This window comes from Cervus canadensis, chromosome 17 (assembly GCF_019320065.1).
Source record: "Cervus canadensis isolate Bull #8, Minnesota chromosome 17, ASM1932006v1, whole genome shotgun sequence".
NCBI lineage: Eukaryota > Metazoa > Chordata > Mammalia > Artiodactyla > Cervidae > Cervus > Cervus canadensis.
Window position 1 is genome coordinate 28,453,595 of NC_057402.1, and position 23,666 is coordinate 28,477,260.

General features: G+C 37.2%; 1 protein-coding gene across 3 annotated transcripts in view; it reads left to right on the forward strand.

Moving 5' to 3' along the window:
• PRKD1 (protein kinase D1) overlaps nt 1–23,666 on the forward strand; it is a 335,787-nt gene that overhangs the window by 231,763 nt on the left and 80,358 nt on the right. For all 3 annotated transcript variants that reach the window (XM_043434656.1, XM_043434657.1, XM_043434658.1), the window contains exons 3-4: nt 19,502–19,633; nt 20,920–21,080. In XM_043434656.1, the coding sequence (XP_043290591.1) occupies nt 19,502–19,633; nt 20,920–21,080 (293 nt within the window). The remainder of the gene's footprint in view (nt 1–19,501; nt 19,634–20,919; nt 21,081–23,666) is intronic.

Consider the following 23,666-nt stretch of genomic DNA (forward strand, 5'->3'; position numbering starts at 1 on the left):
TGGTTTCCTCTGGAGCAGTGAATTATTGCTTCTTCCCCTATTCAAGCTCAGACTGAATGAAGGCATGATGCGAGTGATGCAGAAAGGATTCAGATATCAAATGGAGACTGAATTAACTCATCCCCAAGGTCGTTTTTGTTTCTAAGGTGCTCTGGTTGGATCATTGGGACTGAATGCTAAAGCATTCCTGACGTTTTAGGCCACATGAACAGAAGTGTGTTGTACATCTCCTGGAAGGTCAAGGAAACACTACTCCCTGCTATTCAGACTGCAAATTAGAGTGTGAAGAACCAGTCTGGGCAAGGGTGCCCACTCTCACCACTACTATTCAACATAGTGTTGGAAGTTTTGGCCACAGCAATCAGAGCAGAAAAAGAAGTAAAAGGAATCCAGATAGGAAAAGAAATGAAATTCTCACTGTTTGCAGATGACATGATCCTCTACATAGAAAACCCTAAAGACTCTTCCAGAAAATTACTAGAGCTAATCAATGAATATAGTAAAGTTGCAGGATATAAAATTAACACACAGAAATCCCTTGCATTCCTATATACTAACAATGAAAAAACAGAAAGAGAAATTAAGGAAACAATACCATTCACCATTGCAACAAAAAGAATAAAATACTTAGGAGTATATCTACCTAAAGAAACAAAAGACCTATACATAGAAAACTATAAAACACTGATGAAAGAAATCAAAGAGGACACAAACAGATGGAGAAACATACTGTGTTCATGGATTGGAAGAATCAATATTGTCAAAATGGCTATTCTACCCAAAGCAATCTATAGATTCAATGCAATCCCTATCAAGCTACCAACGGTATTTTTCACAGAACTAGAACAAAGAATTTCACAATTTGTATGGAAATACAAAAAACCTCGAATAGCCAAAGTAATCTTGAGAAAGAAGAATGGAACTGGAGGAATCAACCTGCCTGACTTCAGACTCTACTACAAAGCCACAGTCATCAAGACAGTATGGTACTGGCACAAAGACAGAAATATAGATCAATGGAACAGAATAGAAAGCCCAGAGATAAATCCACGAACCTATGGACACCTTATCTTTGACAAAGGAGGCAAGGATATACAATGGAAAAAAGACAACCTCTTTAACAAGTGGTGCTGGGAAAACTGGTCAACCACTTGTAAAAGAATGAAACTAGAACACTTTCTAACACCATACACAAAAATAAACTCAAAATGGATTAAAGATCTAAATGTAAGACCAGAAACTATAAAACTCCTAGAGGAGAACATAGGCAAAACACTCTCCGACATAAATCACAGCAAGATCCTCTATGACCCACCTCCCAGAATATTGGAAATAAAAGCAAAAATAAACAAATGGGACCTAATGAAACTTAAAAGCTTTTGCACTACAAAGGAAACTATAAGTAAGGTGAAAAGACAGCCCTCAGATTGGGAGAAAATAATAGCAAATGAAGAAACAGACAAAGGATTAATCTCAAAAATATACAAGCAACTCCTGCAGCTCAATTCCAGAAAAATAAATGACCCAATCAAAAAATGGGCCAAAGAACTAAACAGACATTTCTCCAAAGAAGACATACAGATGGCTAACAAACACATGAAAAGATGCTCAACATCACTCATTATCAGAGAAATGCAAATCAAAACCACAATGAGGTACCATTACACGCCAGTCAGGATGGCTGCTATCCAAAAGTCTACAAGCAATAAATGCTGGAGAGGGTGTGGAGAAAAGGGAACCCTCTTACACTGTTGGTGGGAATGCAAACTAGTACAGCCACTATGGAAAACAGTGTGGAGATTTCTTAAAAAACTGGAAATAGAACTGCCATATGACCCAGCAATCCCACTCCTGGGCATACACACTGAGGAAACCAGATCTGAAAGAGACACGTGCACCCCAATGTTCATCGCAGCACTGTTTATAATAGCCAGGACATGGAAGCAACCTAGATGCCCATCAGCAGATGAATGGATAAGGAAGCTGTGGTACATATACACCATGGAATATTACTCAGCCATTAAAAAGAATTCATTTGAATCAGTTCTAATGAGATGGATGAAACTGGAGCCCATTATACAGAGTGAAGTAAGCCAGAAAGATAAAGAACATTACAGCATACTAACACATATATATGGAATTTAGAAAGATGGTAACGATAACCCTATATGCAAAACAGAAAAAGAGACACAGAAGTACAGAACAGACTTTTGAACTCTGTGGGAGAAGGTGAGGGTGGGATGTTGCGAAAGAACAGCATGTATATTATCTATGGTGAAACAGGTCACCAGCCCAGGTGGGATGCATGAGACAAGTGCTCGGGCCTGGTGCACTGGGAAGCCCCAGAGGAATCGGGTGGAGAGGGAGGTGGGAGGGGGGATCGGGATGGGGAATACGTGTAACTCCATGGCTGATTCATGTCAATGTATGACAAAACCCACTGAAAAAATAAATAAATTAATTTTAAAAAAAAAAGAAAAAAAAAAAAAGCTTGAGAATAAAAATGAAGCGTAGGCTTAGTAAATACGTGAAGATAAATCACTCTCTGTTTTACATGCCAGCTAGTAGGTCCTTTTGCTTTGCTATGCTCTCTCTATAGAGCAATGCTATTCAATATAGGTTTCTTCAATCATGGAAATATTCCATGCTTTCCTGTGTAGTAGCCACTGATCACCTGTGGCAATTGAAAACTTGAAATGTAGCTAGTGTGTCTAAATTTTTAATTCTATTAAATTTGAACAAATTTAAATCAGGGTAACATCATGTGGCTGGTGGCTACCAAACTGGAAACGAAAGCTTGAGAGGATTTCACAGATTCGTGTAGTGTTATTTACTGTTGTTATGCTGTCAATTCCCAAATTAGCCCTTGAGCCCACAGCTTACTCTGCACTTCATTCTGTATCCTTTGCCTGTCCTTCACCTGCCTGTGGTCTCCCCTGATAGCTCAGTAGCTGAAGAATCTGCCTGCAATGCAGGAGACCCCAGTTGGATTCATGGGTCGGAAAGATCCGCTGGAGAAGGGATAGGCTACCTACTCCAATATTCTTGGGCGTCCCTTGTGGCTCAGCTGGTAAAGAATCCGCCTGCAGTGTGGGAGACCTGGGTTCAATCCCTGGGTTGGGAAGATCCCCTGGAGAAGGGAAACGCTACCCACTCTAGTATTCTGGCCTAGAGAATTCCATGGACTATATATAGTCACAAAAAGTCGGACATAACTGAGCATCTTTCACTCACCTACCTCTACTTGTATTTCTTGATTTTCTCAGTTGCACCTTGTTCTTAGTAGACCCAAAATTGAAGTCAGAAATTGATCCCACTGAGGTTCAAGGAAATGAAAAATGCTTTTTAAAAAAATCCACTGTGAAAGAGACGAGTTGTTTATTGAGAATCCATCCTCTCCTTCATATGAACCCCTATTTTTTTTATTTTTGGGGCACATTGTCTTTAGGATTTCTTGCAGTTAATGGCTTCCAGCAAATATGAGTAAAGGGAGGTATGCTTTCCTATTTCTGTATCCTGCTGCCTAGAACTAGTGGCCATTTTCGAGCTACAGAAAGAACAGCTGAGGAGATACCCAGGTGGTGAGCTGAAAGGAGCATGGGTTCCTGGAATAGCCACAGCAGCATGGAGCTTCCTTCCTCTTTGTGTGAGCATGTAACATAACCCCATGTTGTTTTTGCCCCTGTTATTTCAGGTTTCTTTGAAAAAAACAGTGAACCTAATCCCAACCTAGGACAAGTACAGAGCCACCATTATGAAAACATTAAGGGCTTTAAAAATTGAATAAATGGAAAGTCATACAAAAAAAATTAATAATGGTCATCATCTTAATGTTTGATTGACATCTAACCTGAAAATACAATAAGTGCTAAATAAATTTTTGTTTGTGTCAGAACAGTAAATGCCCATTGAATGAATGAATGTTCCTTTAAGAAAGAGATAACGCATTCATTCAACATATCTGTACTGAGTAGCTGGAATGCCGGGCAATCTGCTGTATTAAGAATAAACACAAAACAAAAGAAAACAAAGGAAAATGAAACAAAAACAGGAAATTAAGATCCAGTACCTAAGAATAGTTCTCTTCATTGATGATTTGAAAATGTTGACCAGAGTGTTACCTCAGATAGACTTTCAATGTAGAAACATCATTTTAAAAATTATTTATGAAAACTGAATGAAAAACTTTTACACTGTTCCACTTCTGCAATTTTCACATAACTTAAAAACAAATGAATTATGAAATAATATGGACAGAACTAGACAGGACAAGCTCACTTTGCAAATATTGTAGTATATTAATATGGTGAGCTTAGAGAAACAAAAAATTTTCCTAATTATTAGCAAACTTCTTAATGTTATGGTTATTGTATGCCAGGCACTGGTATAAATGCTTATATACATATTTAATATTAAAGCATTCCTAAGGGAATTCCTTTTGTATGTATCACCCTCATTTTACAGATGTGGCAGCTAAGACCTACAGAGTTAAGGAATATGGCCAGGCTGACTACTCACCAAGTGATGAAGCTTGGTTTCAAAACCCAGGCATTCATGCTTCAGAACTGGCATTCTTAACCCATTACATAAAATCAAACAACCCAATCCTTTCTGCTTCTATGTTATCTACCTGCTCAGCACAAAATAAACTCTGCCATTACGTGAAATAATAGCCAGTCACAGGAGAATGTTCCTCTAGACGAGGAAAGGACCTATTACCATAATGTCAAGGATTCACATATAATTTGAAGATTACTTTGTTCCCTTCCCTTCCAGTTCTAGAATATCACTAGGAAAATATTAGTACTGTGTGAGCATCTCTTAACCTGAGCAAACCATAACAGGAAACTTCAAATTTAGATTAAAATTTATATCTCCTTGAAAACTTTTATCGTACACTATTTATCTTGTATTGTCCGGAAATGACTAGATTCAGAACTCTGGTAGAGAATTTGACAGTGAAATTATTCCCTTGTTGCCTACAATAATAATGACATTGTGATTTGTGACTTTAAAAGGGAGAGGGGGTGGTATTAAATAAAATACTAAAATCAGGTATGATTGTAATAGAACTACCTGAGAATAAAATGTACATTAAGTGAGTAAATGAACAAAGTTGAAATAATTCATTTACCATACACATGCAGAGCATTTTGATAATCAAAAATGAATGTTGCCATACACAATTAATTAAAGGCTGTCCAAACACTGTTAAAATTTTAGATTAAAAATCATATAGTCTCCAATTCTTTATGATGTTTTCTAAAAAATTGTTTGGCAGTGATGACTTTATCTTCCAAGTATTAATCGCTCAGTCGTGTCCAACTCTTTGTGACCCCATGGACTGTTGCCTGCCAGGCTCCTCTGTCCGCGGGATTTTTTAGGTCAGAGTATTGGAGTGGGTTGCCATGCCCTTCTCCAAGGGATCTTCCCAACCCAAGGATTGAACCCCGGTCTCCAGTATTGCAGGCAGATAGATTCTTTACCATTTGAGCTACTTGGGAAGCCCCTAATCTTCCAAAATATTTTCTTAAGTAGGATCATAGACTGTGATTTCAGTTACAAAGAAGTAATGTAATATTCTAAGATAGATATATATATAGCTCTGTGTATTGGTGAGTTATATCCCCAAATGTATTAATTTGTAAGTTAAATGTTTAGAACACAAATGATTTTGTGATTGAAGAGTATCATAAATGGTAATAATGATCCCAAACGAGTTTACTAAAGACCACTGAACCCCAGTGTGCTGCAGTGAATAGGTTTATGTGTTTCTTTGTCATCCATGTAACTTCTTTGGTCAACTTGTCTTTTTAGGCCTTTTTCTTATTTTTGAATATGTTCTTTTCTTAATGTTGCTGACAGTTTTTAACAAGTCCTTTATCAGAAATGTAAAAACATTACAAATGTAAATACAAAGATTTTTTCCCAGATTGTAACTTTTCAGTTTTTCATCAGGTTTTTCAAGGACAAGAAGTTTTTAACCTTGCTGAAGTCTATCAATTTTTATTTTATTTTCTGCTTTGTTTTTACTTTAAAATTTTTGTGTGTGTCATACTTGATTAGCAATGACAATTAGCAATGTTCAGGTGTACACCAGAGTGATTCAGTTGTACAAATACATGTTTCTGTTTTGTTTCAATTTTTTTTCCAATTTAAGTTATTACAGAATATTGAGAGAAGTCCCTGTGCTGTTTAGTAGGTCCTTGTTAATTTTCTGCTTTAAATATAACAGTGTATGCATGTCAGTCCCAAACTCCCAATCTACCCTTTCCTCTCTTCTCTCCAATAATCATATATTCCTACTCTTAAGTCTGTGAATCTGTTTCTGTTTTGGAAATAAGCTCATTTATATCATTTTTTAAAGATTCCACATCTAAGCAATATAGTATAATTCTTTTTCTCCATCTGACTTACTTCACTGAATATGATAATCTCTAGGTTCCTCCATGTTGCTGTAAATGGTGTTATTTGGTTCTTTTTAGTGGTTATGTATGGGCTTCCCAGGTGGCTCAGTGATAAAAGAATCCACTTCCTAATTAAGCAGGAGATACAGGTTTGATCCTTGGGTAGGGAGGATCCCCTGGAGAAGGAAATGGCAACCTTCTCCAGTGGGAAAAACCCACTCCCAGTGCCTGGGAAATCCCATGGACAGAGAATCCTGGTAGGCTACAGTCTACGGGGTCACAAAAGAGTTGGACACAACTTAGCAACTAAAGAACAACAACAATATTCCATTGTGTATGGTATGTATGTGTGTGTATATATCACTTCTTCTTTATCCATTTCTCTGTTGATAGACACTTAGGTTGCTTCCATGTCTAGGCTGTTGTAAACAAGGCTGCCGTGAGCAGTGGTGTGCGTGTGTCCGTTCAAACCATGTTGTTCTCCAGACATGTGCCCAAAAGTGGAATTACTGGATCATATGGTAGCTCTATTTTTAGTTTTTTGAGGAACCTCCATACTGTTCTTCATAGTGATTGTACCAGTTTACAGTCCCACAAACCGTGTAGGAGGATTCTCTTTTCTCCGCCCCTTCTCCAGTATTTATTGTTTGTAGATTTTTAATGATGGCCATTTTGACTTGTATGAGGTAATATCTAATTTTAGTTTTCATTTGCATTTCTCTAATAATTAGTGATGTTGAGTGTCTTTCACGTGCCTCTTAGCCATCTGTATTTCTTCTTTGGAGGAGTGTCTATTTAGGTCTTCTGCACATTTTTTGATTGGGTTCTTTGCTTTTATGATATTGAGCCACATGAGCTGTTTTTAAATTTTGGAGACTAATCCTTTGAAAAAATAAAGCAGTAGCCTATCAATTTTTTTAAAATGAGTTATATTTTTGGTATTGTATTTAAGAAATCTTTGCTTAAACCAAACTTATAAACATTTTCTCTGAGACTTTCTTTTAGAGTTTTTATAGTCAGGCTTTATATTTAGGTTTGTAGTCTATTTTGAGTTATTTTTTGCAAATAATGCAAAAATGTAAGATTATCATAAATCTGCATATGCATCTTTGCGAAAATGTGTACTGTGTTTTACCATATTTCAGGGACTACCACAGTATAGTGCCAAGTGCAGTGCTGTTATTTCACAATGTTTTCTCAATGAAATAATTATGCAGCTGTTCTTTAATAGTTAAACCTATTTCGAAGACGAGGGAAATGAGATACAGAGAGATCGTGCAGCTTAAAAGAGGTGGGTGTAAACAGCACTTATCTCACTCTGAAAGTCATATGCTGTCCAGAATTGTAAAAAGAAAATTGTTTTCAGCAATAAATTTCCCATGCTGTGAATAACCTGTACAGATCACAAATGAACATTCCTTTCCACCTCTGCCTCCCCATTGGAGCCTGGACATCCTGGATTCTGCACCCTAGATCCCTACTGCCCTCAAATCCAGCTTGACCCTTGGCCCTAATGCCCAGGTGAATGGATAAACTGACGCCCTGTTGAAAGGATTCACCTGGTATATGGATAAGCAAACTGCAGCATATCAGCCAAATGGAATTTGACTCAGCACACAAGAGATAGAATTTCAAGTGCATTGTGCTGATAGAAGCTACAGTCAAAAGCTGCATTTATATGACATTTTTGAAAGTCACTCAGTTGTGTCCGACTCTTTGCAACCCCATGGACTGTAGCCTGCCAGGCTGCTTTGTCCATGGAATTCTCCAGGCCTGAATACTGGAGTAGGTAGCCTTTCCCTTCTCCAAAGGGAGAGGGGATCTTCCCAACCCAGGGGTTGAACCCAGGTCTCCCGCATTGCAGGCAAATTCTTCACTATCTGAGCACCAGGGAAGCCCACAAATACTGGAGTGGGTAGCCGATCCCTTCTCCAGGGGATCTTCCCCACCCAGGATCAAACCAAGCTCTTCTGCATTGCAGGCAGACTCTTTACCAGCTGAGCTATCACGGAAGGCCCTAGAAAAGGCACAGAAAAATAAATCAGTGGTTGCCAGGGAATGGAGGTGTGGAAGAGATTGTCTCCAAAGGAGCCCAAAGGAATTTGGGGATAGTTGAAAAAAATGTGTTTCATGTTTCGATTAGGGTATTATCTAGACAATTGTAGGGTTTCCCTGGTGGCCTGCAATGCAGGAGACCTGGGTTCAATCCCTAGGTTGGGAAGATCCCCTGAAAGAGGGCATGGCAACCCACTCCAGTATTCTTGCCTGGAGAATCCCCATGGACTGAGGAGCCTGGGGGCTATAGTCTGTGGGGTCACAAAGAGTCAGAACTGTTCTCAGTAAAGTTTAGATTTTATTTTATGTAAAAAATTTATTCAATAGACATGACTAAAAGGCATAAATGCAGATTTTTAATTAATAAAACTCTTTTATTCTGATAAACCAGAGTGGACCAACTGAGTTAATCAGCCTGATTATTCTAAAAGAATATGTGGAGTCGCTAAGCAATGAAAATCCTTCTCTGGGCGCCCCAGAGCAGCAGCAGCCAGATCTATTCCTGCTCACAGCAACTGCCTGGTCAATGAGCATTGATTTGACTTCAGCCAGGATTCAGCTGTTGCTTCTTTGGGAGTGGGAATACCCAGGAAATTTCACAGCTTTTAAGTTTTGTTTTGTTTGTGAATCAAAAGCAGGCATTTGTTTTTAAGAAAAGTTCAGTAAGACTTAAAGAAACTTGAAGCAAAGCATATAGGATCTCGGCCTGGTGTCTCTATGTGCAGAGATATTTGACAACAGTTGCCAGAAACCCTGCTGCCTATTAGAACATTTCAGTATATTACCATACCTAGCTTTTGTCTACCAGCCTTTTGTAAGTAGTCTTAATGGGCAGTTTGTATGCTGGTGTTCCTCATGTAAATGAGGTCATTATCCTTTTAAAGGTATGAAGTCTCCTGTATGTGATGGAGCTTCCTAAGAAACAGACGTGACCTTTCTTTCCCCTATTCCGGACGCCTGCAGAGCCTGCACTCATTAGCTAGAATTTGACTCCATGACATTTTTACTTAATTTTCTTTTCCCTCTATGTTGGACACATGGGGCAACCATTTATGTTCTTTCTTGACCTGAGATGCTCTCTAATCTCTTTCCAGCTGTGGCATTTGTCATTCAGTCACATCAGGATGTGGTGACCCTTCTTTCCCCACTGCAATTCCCAACTGTTAATTGATTCATTTTAGAGAGGGAACTAGACACAGTCCTATGGGCTTAGCACCATTTAATTTGCATTAGCCGGAACAGTGGAAAGAAAAGCAATTTCCTCTAGAGTGGAAACATATTCATTCTTTATAAGGTAGTAGAGGAAACAAATAATAATATTTTTTAAAGGTTTTAATGTTTTAAGTGCTGTGGGTGATAAGCTGAAAGGCATTATTTCCCTCTATTGGTGTTGATGATGATAATAATTGTAAAAAGCATAAATAATAATTATAATTCAAACTCAGATCTTTTTTTTAATTGCAAAGCCCATACTATAAATCATTATGCTAAGAAATTACTGTGATATCTACTATCAATCTGCCAAAAACTGTGCTGACCACCTTTTGTCCTCGGAGCCTAACAAGGTGAGCTTCAGTAAGCCAATTTGAAGAGCGAGGGACACAGATTCAGAGAGAGGAAGTAACTTGCCCTTTGCCATAACAAGGAGCAGAGCTCCAGTATGCTCTGACACTCAGTCCATGCTTCTCACCACTGCCTGCCCCACACTGCCTGGAGAATAATAAGGCACTAACAAAGACATCCATCGAAGTGTCAAGAACGTTGTTAGACACTTTTGAAAATGTGTAAATTGTGATCCACGCTATGATTCTGACGGACTTTGTTTCTGGACTTGGGATACTATATTTACAGGTTATTAGAACTTAATAAAATGTAGAACCCTAGAACTGTAGGCTAGCAATATGAGTTTTAAAGGCATTGCTCCATTTATTCAGACATGGGCTTGAATTGATCATTTACTATATGCATATAGACTGATAAGGTAAATTATCTATCCTTCAGCAATCTGCTCATCTTAAGGTGTGAATGGATAAAGGGATAGGAGATTTCGGTAGAGCCTGATACATTTTATGATACAAGTGTACTCAGGAACTTATCCAAACAAAGAGGGCAGTTTATGTCAGGTGTGTGCGTGCGTACTCAGTTGCTCAGTCATGTCTGACTCTTTGAGACCCCTGTGGACTATAGCCCGCCGGGCTCCTCTGTCCATGGGATTCTCCAGGCAAGAATGCTAGAGTGGGTTGCTATTTCCTTCTCCAGGGGATCTTCCCAACCCAGGGATTGAATCCACATCTCCCATGTCTTTGGCCTTGGTAGGCGAATTCTTTACCATGGGGTGGGCTTATCACTGAAGGCATCCCAGAGCAGGTGATATGAGCTGAGCTGTGGGATGGGAAGCAGAAGGGAAGGTTTGTGTGAAAGGCAGGGAGGCATGCATCAGTAATGACTGCATCAAAAGGTGTGCTGGAGGAAGTGTTAATGTGAATGTCTTTGGTGTCTTCTTAATGTGGAGGGGGATGAACATAATAACTTGTTCTTATAACTTTCTTGCTTAAGTTGCACAGAGCGCCCTTTTGTATCTCTTTTATTCTGGTAGCATCTTCCTGGCAGGAGACATTGCTAGTTCTGTGGCAGATGCTCCCCATCAGCCACAAAGCTCAGTTGCCTGGGAGGGAAACAAAGGATGGATTGCTCAAATGTTAACTGTAACTCTCCAAGTTCACGAATACATCTTGTTTCTTGAGCAGAATTTTAGCCCTTAAAACTCCCACTGTCCTGTTGCTTGTTTCTAGTTGAAAAGAAAAATGAAAAGACAAAGAAGAAGGATCTGGTTTCCTTCTGAGCAGGAATGAATGAATATTGTGAATTTTCTTAATTTTCATGCTAGAACATAGGCCTTGTCACCTCCCTGTCTGACATCTAAGAAGTATAGAGATCTTTTCCTTGAATGTTGATGATTATATTCTAGATACTTAGAAGTATTAAACATAATTCTGTGACCCAGCCTGTATAATTATTATAAATAAACGTATGCTAAATAAAAGAGACTATTACATAACTCTTAGGCCAAGTCAGTCAGTAGTGCCAGCTACATTATCCTGCCAGTAATAAACCTTTTCCATTTGATTTCGTCCATTACTTTGAAGATTTATAAATGTCTGTTACTTTCTAAAGTCTTTTTTTCTTCAAGAGATTGATAAACACTTTTATTTCCTTCTAGTTTTTCCATGGTTTGTTATTTTAACTTTTTACTCATCAGGTATTTTATATATATATATAATATATATGTATATTTATCTATTTGTATAACATAGGAGATAAGTATCTAAATTGTTTTCCCCCAAGTAATTGTTAAATCATTTGTTAAATTATGTTTCCCTGCTGTATTGATTTATGATATCTCTACTATCATATTTTAAAATTTATACACAGAATGGAGAAGGAAATGGCAACCCACTCCAGTACTCTTGCCTGGAAAATCCTATGGACAGAGGAGCCTGGTAGGCTACAGTCTATGGGGCTGCAAAGAGTCAGACACGACTGAGCAACTTCGCTCACTCACTCACACAGAATCGATTTCTGTGTTATCAGCTCTATCATATTTATCTTGTTTTTCTTATACAACCACCACTTATTTTAAAGGTCATAGTCTTGTAATGTTTTGTGATATAAACTAGGGCTAAATTTCTTCATTAACTCTCCTTTAAAACTTCTCCATTCTTATCAGGGCATCTTCATTTTTCTTAGCATAATTCCACAAGCCCAGCAAGATTCTCTAAGAATATTATAGTAGATGTTTTCATAAGATTATAAATTTATGTAACTTGCCGGGGTCAATTGAAAACAGTCCATCTAAAGCCTTTAGATAATCTTTGTTCTCTGCCCTAGACTTTTGTTTCCTTCTTGACTATATTTGATGCTTCTTCTGCCCTTTGTTTAATTTGAATATAGATAGTCCACTTCTAGAAAACTATAGTTGAATAATTTGGCTTTTCCTACTTTATTAACATTAAGCTAATTTTCCATAGTGTAGGCTCATTTCTGTTTCATTCTTTCCACATACAACACACAACTAAAAGACCTTATTTTCTGTTCCAGCTTTTTAAAAGATTCCACTTTCTCCTCCTGTTGGCGTTCTTAGAGTGGTTCTCACTGGCCTGGCCACTGTTTGCTGTCACCCTGATGCTGCTGCTTCTTCTGTAGTTAATGCCCTCTCTTGATTAGTTTGAGCCCATCAGAGTTCCCTGGGAAGTTACATCAGTTTCTCTAGGTACCAACCTCCTCTTCTCCCTAATTAGGGTAACTTATTATTGTCTTGTCACTCTAGCTTGTGAGACCTTTTTATTCCTCCTGGAGCCATATATGTTTTTTAAGAGTCTCTGGCCACAGACTTATAAAATATTTTCCCAGCACTCTCTGAACTGCCTGATCAGCATAGCTAAATAAATTTTATGTTTCTTCCCTTGGCTGCTATAATCTTTGGAATGATATATTCCCAGCCTCCCAAGTTCCCATCATTGCTCCTCACTAATAGTTTTTCTGGTCATATGTGAGTGAAAATTTGAAATTTTCATTTTTTTTCCTCCAGTCATCTAAAAGATACTATTGCAAGTGTCTCAACAAGAATTTGTTGAATGCTCTTGTTTCTGGAGAGCTAAGGAACTTTCCCAACTCTAGATGTCTCCAGGTGTAACAAAAACATGAACCATGAGATTAACTTGAACAGTGGATGGAGGAAAAGAATGTCTGGTAGAGCAGTATCTTGGAGAGACTGGGACCAGTGGAGAAGCACAGAGAAATTACCAATCTCAGGGTGTTAGTGTATGTGTGTGTATTAGGTAAGTGGAGTAGGGGAGGGGAGGGGAAGTGCACATGCCCAGGCTGAATTTCACCAGCGTAGTCAGATATCCGGACCACAAAAGCATGCAAATGATCTGTTGTACGCTGTCAGTGACCTGTACCATGGACAGTGTTGGAGTCACCCTTGCTAACTGTCTTGACACTACACCAAGGATGGTGAAGTATCAAGAACCCACAAAATTATAATCATGGAAAATTTTGTAGATAATTTTAAATAAAATCAGGCTACATAAAGTGTTTCCTCTTTTCCTTTAGCCTCTTTTCTGCTTTTCAAAATACTCCTCACTCTTGAGGTTTCTCTTCGGTGATTCCCTCATGATGGAGCTTTACCTGATAGACCCAGGCGGTCTCAGCTACCCTCTCCTTTGTGTTTTCACCTCTGCGTCTTGTATTATGATTATTTATGGGTCTCTCATTCTCATTTTGACTTTGAACCCTCAACAACAGATACCATTCCTTGTTATTTTCCTATTTCCAGCATATACTGTATGACAATATATGGATATATGTACACACACTACTATACAGTAGTTTCTAGATTAGTAAAACATAATGTTAATTGACTATATTCTTAAAGGTATTCGGCCTGCTAGACCTACATGAATTAAGACACAAAAATGTCTTAATTTTAAGTGCTTGCTTTTAAACTGTCACCACTAAATAGAAGTTACAGAGTAGTGTTTGGGCTCGTAAGTGTTTGGCTCGATATTAAAAAAATATGTTTCTAATGATTTGAGATGTTTACAATGCAATAAACTTATTTGTGAATACTTTTTACATGAATGAAAACTCTCAGATGGCAGAGGATTTTGTCCATGACTGGCAGAGGATTATTTATGTGTATCTATTATGTGTGTGTATGGATGAAAGATAGGATGTTAAAGTGTATATGGTTTCTTATCCTTTGGATACCTTAAAACTGATGAGTATGTATATTTATCTTGGGGGTGTGGTATTTAGAAGCTATTTTCAATATTCTAGAAGTTAAGAAAAACAAATTTATCTACAACAAATCTTAACAGTTTTTAAAGCTTTATAATGTATTGCTTTGGGTCAGACTTACCAATTGAATAACACTGGTTATCACATAGAAACAAACTCCAGGCTGTTAATTATGCATCACCTTTGATTTTGTGAAAATTTTAAATCCAGTTATTGTTACTAACTCCAGTTTGTTTGGAGGGAGGAGGATTTCAAAAAATGAATAATATGCAGAAAGTATATTAAAAGGATTTTTGATCATCAGTTCAGTTCAGTCACTCATTCGTGTCCGACTCCTTGCGACCCCGTGAACCGCAGCATGTCAGGCCTCCCTGGCCATCACCAACTCCTGGAGTTTACCCAGACTCATGTCCCTTGAGTTGGTGATGCCATCCAACCATCTCATCCTCTGTCATCCCCTTCTCCTCCTGCCCTCAATCCTTCCCGGCATCAGGGTCTTTTCAAATGAGTCAGCTCTCTGCATCAGATGGCCAAAGTATTGGAGTTTCAGCTTCAACATCAGTCCCTCCAATGAACACCCAGGACTGATCTCCTTTAGGATGGACTGGATGGATCTCCTTGCAGTCCAAAGGACTCTCAAGAGTCTCCTCCAACACCACAGTTCAAAAGCATCAATTCTTCTGCGCTCAGCTTTCTTTATAGTCCAACTCTCACATCCATACATGACCACTGGAAAAAACCGTAGCCTTGACTAGATGGACCTTTGTTGGCAAAGTAATGTCTCTGCTTTTTAATATGCTGTCTAGGTTGGTCATAACTTTCCTTCCAAAGAGCAAGTGCCTTTTATTTCATGACTGCAATCACCATGTGCAGTGATTTTGGAGCCCCCCAAAATAAAGTCAGCCACTGTTTCCACTGTTTCCCCATCTATTTGCCATGAAGTGATGGGACCGGATGCCATGATCTTAGTTTTATGAATGTTGATCATAAGCTGAATTAATTTCATTCTATATGTTATTTCATGGACTTTTTTCCTCAGTATTTTTTTTTTTGCAACTCTGAGGTAAGGATGCAGGTTACAATGTGCTTATCACTCAGTCATGTCCAAGTTTGGCGACCCCATTGACTGTAGCTCCTGCCAGGCTCCTCTGTCTATGGGGATTCTCCAGGCAAGAATACTAGAATGGGTTGTCATGCCCTCCTCCAGCAGATCTTCCAAACTAGAGACTACCCAGGTCTCCTGTGCTGGAGGCAGATTCTTCACCGTCTGAGCCACCAGGGAAGCCTTTAGTGGTGTGTTATATTTACTTGCAGTGTTTCTTTCTTTCTTTCTTTCTGAATCTTTTCCTAGTGATTCATTAAATTGCAGAAAATTTATAATCGACAGAATTTTAATGGTCAGAGAATATGATGATTATTCAGAGTTCGTATGGTTCAGGTGTCAGATTGTCTGAATCAAGATCCTGTGTCACCTAGGACAGCTCCTTAATTTTTCTGGGACTCAATTTTCTCATCTATAAAGTGGGGATAATAATATCTACTTCATAAAGTCCTTGTGAAAAATTGAATGAGATGATACTTGAAATGTGTTAAGCTTTTCTTCTTCTTATACCTGTTCCAAACTGTCCTTGCCAGAAAGAGTTAATGCTTCTCCCCAGTTGCCAAAATTACCAGTAAGAGAAATTAACTGAAAATCTTGCAAGATGGGACATTATTTTATCTTATTATGCAAATAAATTTGACCTCCAGGGATTATTTATTTTGCTTCCGAAGCCTAATTTCTTCTGTACTGCTAACCAAACAGTTTATTCCATTTTGTGCAACAATTTCTAATGAGCCTTAAAAGAAGTACTGATTATCTTAGAGTTTTTGGCTCAATTACCTGTTTCAAATGCTCAGTGACTAAGGAAAGCATGTCATTTTCTCCTCTCTTGTACCACGGAGTATAACAATAGACTGTGAATAGAGCAAATCAGAGATACAAATACCAGTATAAGGGGCCCATTGTGTTCAGTGGGTAGCCTTGTCTTATGGTTTTAATTTAGGTCACCTGATTGATTGTGACATCCAGACAGATAGCACATTGTCCTCTCTTGGAATCTCTAAACACTTTAATATTCCTGTTCCTCTCTGTCCATTTTGCTTCCAAACCTTAAGTGAAATGGAATTACAGCCTGCACTTTGTTTTCCTGTGCTAAGTGATTATCTCTGCAGTGCAATTTTGTGATTAGGCAAGATGGCATGCATACACTCAGCTAATGCTGATTTCCCCCAGGGTGCAGAAACAGGTAAATTCATAATGAATTGATGTTGTGCTTTGATTTCAAATGCATGTGAAACCTCACCATACTTGGTAGTTTTATTTTAAAAATGTATTTAATTATTCTAAAATTAAAATTGAACTTTAGAAAATGGCATTTAAACATAAGTCAAGGGTGCTAACTGCTTATGAATGTTAATCCCCTTCAAAAAGTGAAAAAACAAACGTACCTGACATAAATTGGGTTGGGGGTGTCTTTGAAAATCTTTTTAATTATTTATATTCTTTCTGGTTAATTCAAAAAATCTGAATGCAGCTAGGTATTAGTATTGTCAGGTACTAAGTTTCCTTATTTTGAAAACTAATTATTTAACTAATTGCTATCATGGCATTGCCACAGTTGTTTGGGTGTCATTCGGTGGGATTAGGGGGTGGAGGGAGAGGCAGGGGAGAAGTTAGGAGTTAATGGTTGGCACAAAATATTTTCTTTAGCTATTTTCTTTGATGTTTTAAAAACAATTTTTGTCCATGATGGTGAGAGACCAATTTTAAGGAGGATTTAGCATTTACAAAATTAGACACATTGTGACCAGATTATAAAAGCAAATTGATTGGTACTCAAACCATACCTTTTTACTGATTTACTTAGAATAAGCATTGACCATAATATTGTGAAACTTGAGGTGAGAAACATAATAATGCAATTTCTCAATCTTATTTCAATTGAAATTCTTTTTATAAGAAATATTAACATTAATCAGAACTCCTTGTAGGTAATGCTAGAGCAGGTTACTTGGCTACAATTCTTTGATTAGCTCCTTCTTGCCACACTTTAGTGTAGTGTCCAGTATACAGTAAGAGTACAATAAACCTTAACCGTATTATCATTCTCATTATCTTTCCATTGAGTAAAAATTGTACCTTTAATAAGTTGATAGTTTATTTCCAATAATAAAGCACATTAATTTGGAATAAAGTACTTTTATTCAAGATTCAAGGGAAAACCAACCCATTAAAATATTCCATCTCCTTTTATGGTCCAATTATATGTTCTGTGAACCATCAGTAATATTCTTTCTGATTGAAGTGTTTCACTTTCCTGCATGTTCTATTTTCATTTGCCCTGAGGGATATGATACTCTCAAAGTTGTCCTCCTAGTTTTGGGCACTTATCTAGCAGGGGTGAGTTGCCTACAGCTTCAGCATTCACTCTGTCACACTTTGCATACTTAGCAAGACAAGCACTTCGTAAGTATTCTCCACAGGCGATTCGTTGCCCGATACCTGCTATCCAAGGCACCAGCAGGAAAACTGCAGATGTTTATTTCTTGCACAGTGGGGCTGTTGGGTATAACTCTTGAGGCAGAGTTAGGAAAGATAAGACGTAACACAGAAATGATGAAAAGGAGCCTGGATTGGAGACAAAACATTTGTGGGTTGTAGTCTTAGTCCTATTTAGTAACTTAGGCCAAACTGTAGCTTCTTTGAACCCTAAAAAGTTACTTTAAGTTATTTAAAAGTTATTATGGAGTTTTAAAAATTTCTTTTTATCTGTCTTCTGCTGGTCTGGTAGGCTCTGTAAATATGTCTTACTTATCTTTACATTTTTAAACTGGATTGGTGCCATTGACAGACAACATGGAAAAGGCATATTTAATATTAGTGTTGAAAAAGCGAGGCAAGAAGACAAGCAGGAGGCAGAGAAGGGAAGGCAGAATATGTAAGACCTCAGTTGCCCACAAAATTCTCTTTGCATAAAATCTTATGAAATTAAGTACACCTGGTCCTCTTCCAAGATTAATGGAAGTTTACACTTCAGGGGTTAAGGGAAGTCACCATCAGTCAGACCTTTCTTTTTATGTGTGGGAAACGGAGGCTCATGACGATTAAGTGAGGTGTCACTCAGGTAATGGCAAAGCCTCTCCTAGCTCTTCTCAGTCTATGGTCGGCTCTTCCTGGGCTGTACTCGGCAGCCTCAGGATCAGGCTGTGTGTGCAAATAGGTCTAGAAAATACAGCCCACTCATTAGAATTTGGGAGAAAGGGGTGGCCTTTCACTTTGTATTCTCTGTACCTTTCTATTTCTTGATTTAAGCAACACCAAAAGAAGCATAAACTATTTTTAAAACATAATTTAAAAATCCTATGGAAAAATATAATTAAAAAATAATGAATTTCAATACTCTATATGAACATCATATAGAATAAATAACAATTAGCAGTGATAAAAATGCCCTATAGCATGAATATGATTTACTAAAGTATATTTTTCAAAGTGGACTGAAGTTCAGCAATGTATATATTAAATCCCTCTGTTTGGCATATTGGTGAAGAGGCTGCTTGTTAATTTTAGGTCAGGATTTAAATGCTCGGTTATATTGCATAAGAGTTCAAACAACTTTTCTCCCCAAAAGAGGCCGCTTAGATTTCTTGTGTTCCACTTGGACCCCACCCTTCTACTGTACCGCTCTTCAAGGTCATATTCAAGTACACTTTCTTCTGATCTGTCTAAATAAAATTCATCAAGAGTTTCTTTTCCTTTAATATTTCTGAATACCTTGGGTTCATTTAAAGTAAGAGAAGAAGCAAAGTATTTTCAAGTAACATCCCCTATCTATAAATCAAGTTGACTTATCCTTTCATTCATTCTTCTAGAGTTTTGGCTATTTTTTTAAAGTTATTTTATGTTGGAGTGTAGCTGATTAACAGTGTTGTGATAGTTTCAGGTAGAAAGCAAACAGACTCAGCCACACATATACAAGTATCCGTTTGGCTATTTTTGAAGTGCTCTGAGACCTTCAGAAGCAGGAAGACAAGAAAAAGGTTCCTGTAATGGCTAAAAGTCGAGCAGTGTTGCATCTTTCCTAACTTTGCCGAGAGTTATATACACACTTGCATAGTAATTATCATGCATACAAATTATCTACAGATGAGGGTGTTCATTCAACTTATTTTTCAATGTTTTTTTATTTTTACAGCTTCCGCCACCTTTGAAGACTTTCAGATTCGCCCCCACACTCTCTTTGTTCATTCATACAGAGCTCCAGCTTTCTGTGATCACTGTGGAGAAATGTTGTGGGGGTTGGTGCGTCAAGGCCTTAAATGCGAAGGTAAAGTTATTCCCCTTCCTAGCCCAATGGAACACGTGCTGGGGTTACCTGCCTGTGTTGTGACCTTTTTCTGCCATTTCTTCTTTCCCTCAGATATCTTCCATGGATCTGGGGAGTGCATGGATTCTATTCTGTTCATTTCCTGTCTTCAACATACTAACTGTGATCTGGGAAACCAGATTCTCCTATCTTTTCCCCTGTATTGTGTGGATATGTTTCTCTCTTATAAGCTGTCGACCAGACTAAACATTACAATTTATATCTTAAGCTAGAACTTGGAATGATAAGCATTCAATAAATGTTTGTTGAAATGAGCTAAGATTCAGAAGTTTAATCAAACCATCCAAGATCACTCAGCTGTCAAGTGATCGGCTGGAACATGTACCAAGCTTTCCACACCAAGATCATAGTTGTGTCGTCTTCTGTGGACAGAACTCCATGAACTGCTCAATCCAATTTCTAGAACACCATGATGTATTCTTAAAAACAAACCAGATTATACCCTGATCTTACTATTTAAGAGGTGGAGTAGGGAGGGATAGAGCTGTTTGAACGTTGACCAAAAAACCCAAGCTTTCATGATGAATCCTATAAATAAGGTAACCATAATTTCTGAATTTTTGTTTGTAAAAAGGTAGAAGAAAGTCTACCCAAAGGGTAGTTGTATGAAAATGTGTCTACTATGTGACACATGGGAAAATTTTGAGGTAAGATTACAATGTGAGAACTATGAACAGTAGAAATGTTGAGAGAAAAACAGTGCTTTCCTAATGATTTATCTGTGGAAACTAGCATGTGAAATATTTTACATATTTGCTTAATGATTCTACAAGGTAGTTGTCATCCCCATTTTACCAACAGAAAGACTGAGATGAAGTGAATTGTCCAAGGCCAGGTAGACAAACAAGTTTTGTGGAGTATTGATTCAATCAGTATAGTTCAGAAGTTGTGAAAATTATGATTAATTTTCCCTCACAATAGAACTTATAGCAGCTAAAAATAGGTCATCTCTTTGGAGTTTTGTTGCTGGATCCCTCAAAGACCAAGCCGTTTATGTTAGAAAACATGTTTAAAACTGATAACCAGACTGGTTGCTGAGCTCATCCAATAACACCAGATTTCAAAACCCCACTTATTGACATATTGGGATGATAAAGTGCAGAAAAAGCTTAAGAGAAAATTTAAATTTTCAAACAGCCTGAAGAAAAATGGAAGCAGCACTAATTCTCCTGGAGTAGCTTTTAATTTATCATTGAACAAAAGTCATTTTTGCTTTCTCCTTCTAGGATGTGGGCTGAATTACCACAAGAGATGTGCATTTAAAATCCCCAACAACTGCAGTGGCGTGAGGCGGAGAAGGCTCTCGAATGTCTCCCTTACTGGGCTCACCACTGTCCGCACAGCGTCTGCCGAGCTCTCCACCAGTGCCCCCGATGAGCCCCTTCTGGTATGGCCTCTTTGTTCATCTGTTTCCCAGTTTACATGAGAAATCGGAAGGATGATGTGGTAACAGTGTCAATGCAAGACAGTGCCCCGGGAGGAGAACACAGCCAGGGTGTTGGTGACTGTGTGTCTTCAGGGCCTGTGCTGTGGATTGGTCAGTGCCTCAGCAAACACCCAACAGCTTTAAGTTTGCCCTTATCTGTGAGCTGAGAGCAGTTTTAAAATCCGTGAGGTTTCATCATGGTCATGGAGCCAGAGCAGCACAAGCTAATGTGTGAATGTTGCAAAACATGGTTTGTCAAAATTTGGAAACCAGAGATAAAAGATGTTCTTCTCTGAAGATCATTAGAGTACTTTGTGGTATAGCTGACTGTTTATCATGGGAGAAAATGTGCAATTTTCTCTTACGAAAAGATGAAGGTATTTACTTCTTTGGCATTAATGGCATATGTGCCGATGTATTGTCACAGTGCCACTGATTGACAAATGTCATGAGAAAAACAGCACATAGTACTTTAAATATTTCCATATATATCTGTGGATATGACTTAAATATTTTCTTCAAGAATGTTAAATTTGGATTTTTGAGACACTCAAAGCAAAGCAAAATTTGTGATAATTATGTGCAGTGTTTAAGAACTTTTTTTTCTGAAATAAGCTAATGGTGTGAGCTTAGAAATCCTATGTTTACTCGCTCTGATGGTAGGTATCACAAAAAACATTTTATAATCTAATTATTGTAAGTATCAATTAAAGAGAAAGATAAAAATTATGAAACATTTAGGTTAAATAAATCCCTGGAGTGGAGAGGGGTAATACATTTTGAAGCCATCTCTATAAAGGTCATATTAATTTATTGTTTGGAAACTATTTTATTGTGATCTTTATATCACTTAAATTTTGTTACAGCATAAACCAGATATCTAAGTCAAATGAATGCTTATTTTGATAAATAAGAAAAGTCCATACTCTGTTACTATGACTTTTTCGGGAGGAGTTTCTTGTATTTTCATGAAGTGAACCTGTTTGGGTAAGGCAGGCAGTAAAGCCCATCAGTAGCTAGTAGAATATATTATATTTTGGTGACTGTTCAGAATACATGTGTGTGATTATATATTATTCTAGAAAGTTGTATTAGAACTAATGATACTCTTACTGAAAGGTGATTAAGTCAAATTCTATTTACTTTTTCAAATAATTCCCATTTTATCTTTCTAATTCTGAAGTTCTTGATTTTGTTTGAATTTTTGTAAGTATTGATTTTATAAGTTAGCAGTTATTCTTGCTTTTAAATATGAGAATCATACTATTTACAGGATAGACACTTTTAAACAAGTTTAAGAAACAGAATTGTAAATCAAGTTTGTATTGTTTTGAGTTTTACCAGGAAAATATTTTTAAAAATTAGTTAACATTTCATAAGGTTAAACTCTAAAGTTTTTCATCATTAGAATAGACTAGAATCTAGATAATTAATGCTGAATATTTTTCTTTTAAAGCAATCTCAGTTTTTAATAATATATGCACATAAATATATGTGTATATATACTTACAAACATCATATATATATCATTTAGAGTTTATAAATATGAATTAAATTATTACATGCTTGCATATATATAATTTATATACAAATTTAATTTAGGTTACCAAAGTCTTTAAGCGGGTTTTTGTGTTTTTCACCCAGATCATTTAATTGCTTTAATTGCTTTATTTAATCAAATTACTTAATTATTTAATTATTCAAATTACTTGATTATAAACTATATTGTACACCAGGTGTCAGATTCATTAGTGATTTATTACTGAATGAAAATTTTATAATAAATGCTTAAAAATATGTTTGAAAAATACATTTTAAAAATGGGATTTTCAGCTATATTTGCCAAGAATGCTTATAAAAGTTTGATCTAATAAGATATTTATGAGATGGGAAAATTTGGGGCGACAAGATACTTTGAAAAGTATTATGTAAACTTTCATAACCTTGTGTAAAATGCTTTTCAGGTAATCTTTAAATGAAAAATGCCTTTGGAAATAGTGTTTGTGACATAGTGGCTTCAAATGTGTGTTTTACGTTCATCGCAGCCCTTTGTGTCCCTGGGGGGTGCCTGTGTGTCTCTTTTTGTACACTTGGAGTACAGCAAATACGTCTCTTTTCATCACTGGACAAAACACATAAGACCCGTAACTATAGTTTAAAAGTTATAGTGAATGCCTACACAAAGATAATATTATGGTAATGATTTGAAATATTTTAGTCCCATGTACAGTAAAGAATATTTTCCACTTCTGAAAAGAATAATGGCCTGTATAAAGGTGGCATTGCTGACTAATGCCACTAGACCACCCATGTTGCATGTCTGCCATCAGTACAGATTTTCTCCCAAATGTAAGAAAATGACTTTCTCTTCCACACTTGATTCCTTGTTTTTAACTTAAAAATCATCGTTTCACATACAGATTAAAATATTGCTAATCCTATTAATTTACCCATTTCTGGCAAGTTTGTTGAACTTGCATTTCTGTAGTGCTGCTAAAATAGAAAGAAAAGTATAACAACATAGATCTTATGACAAACTTTATCTGT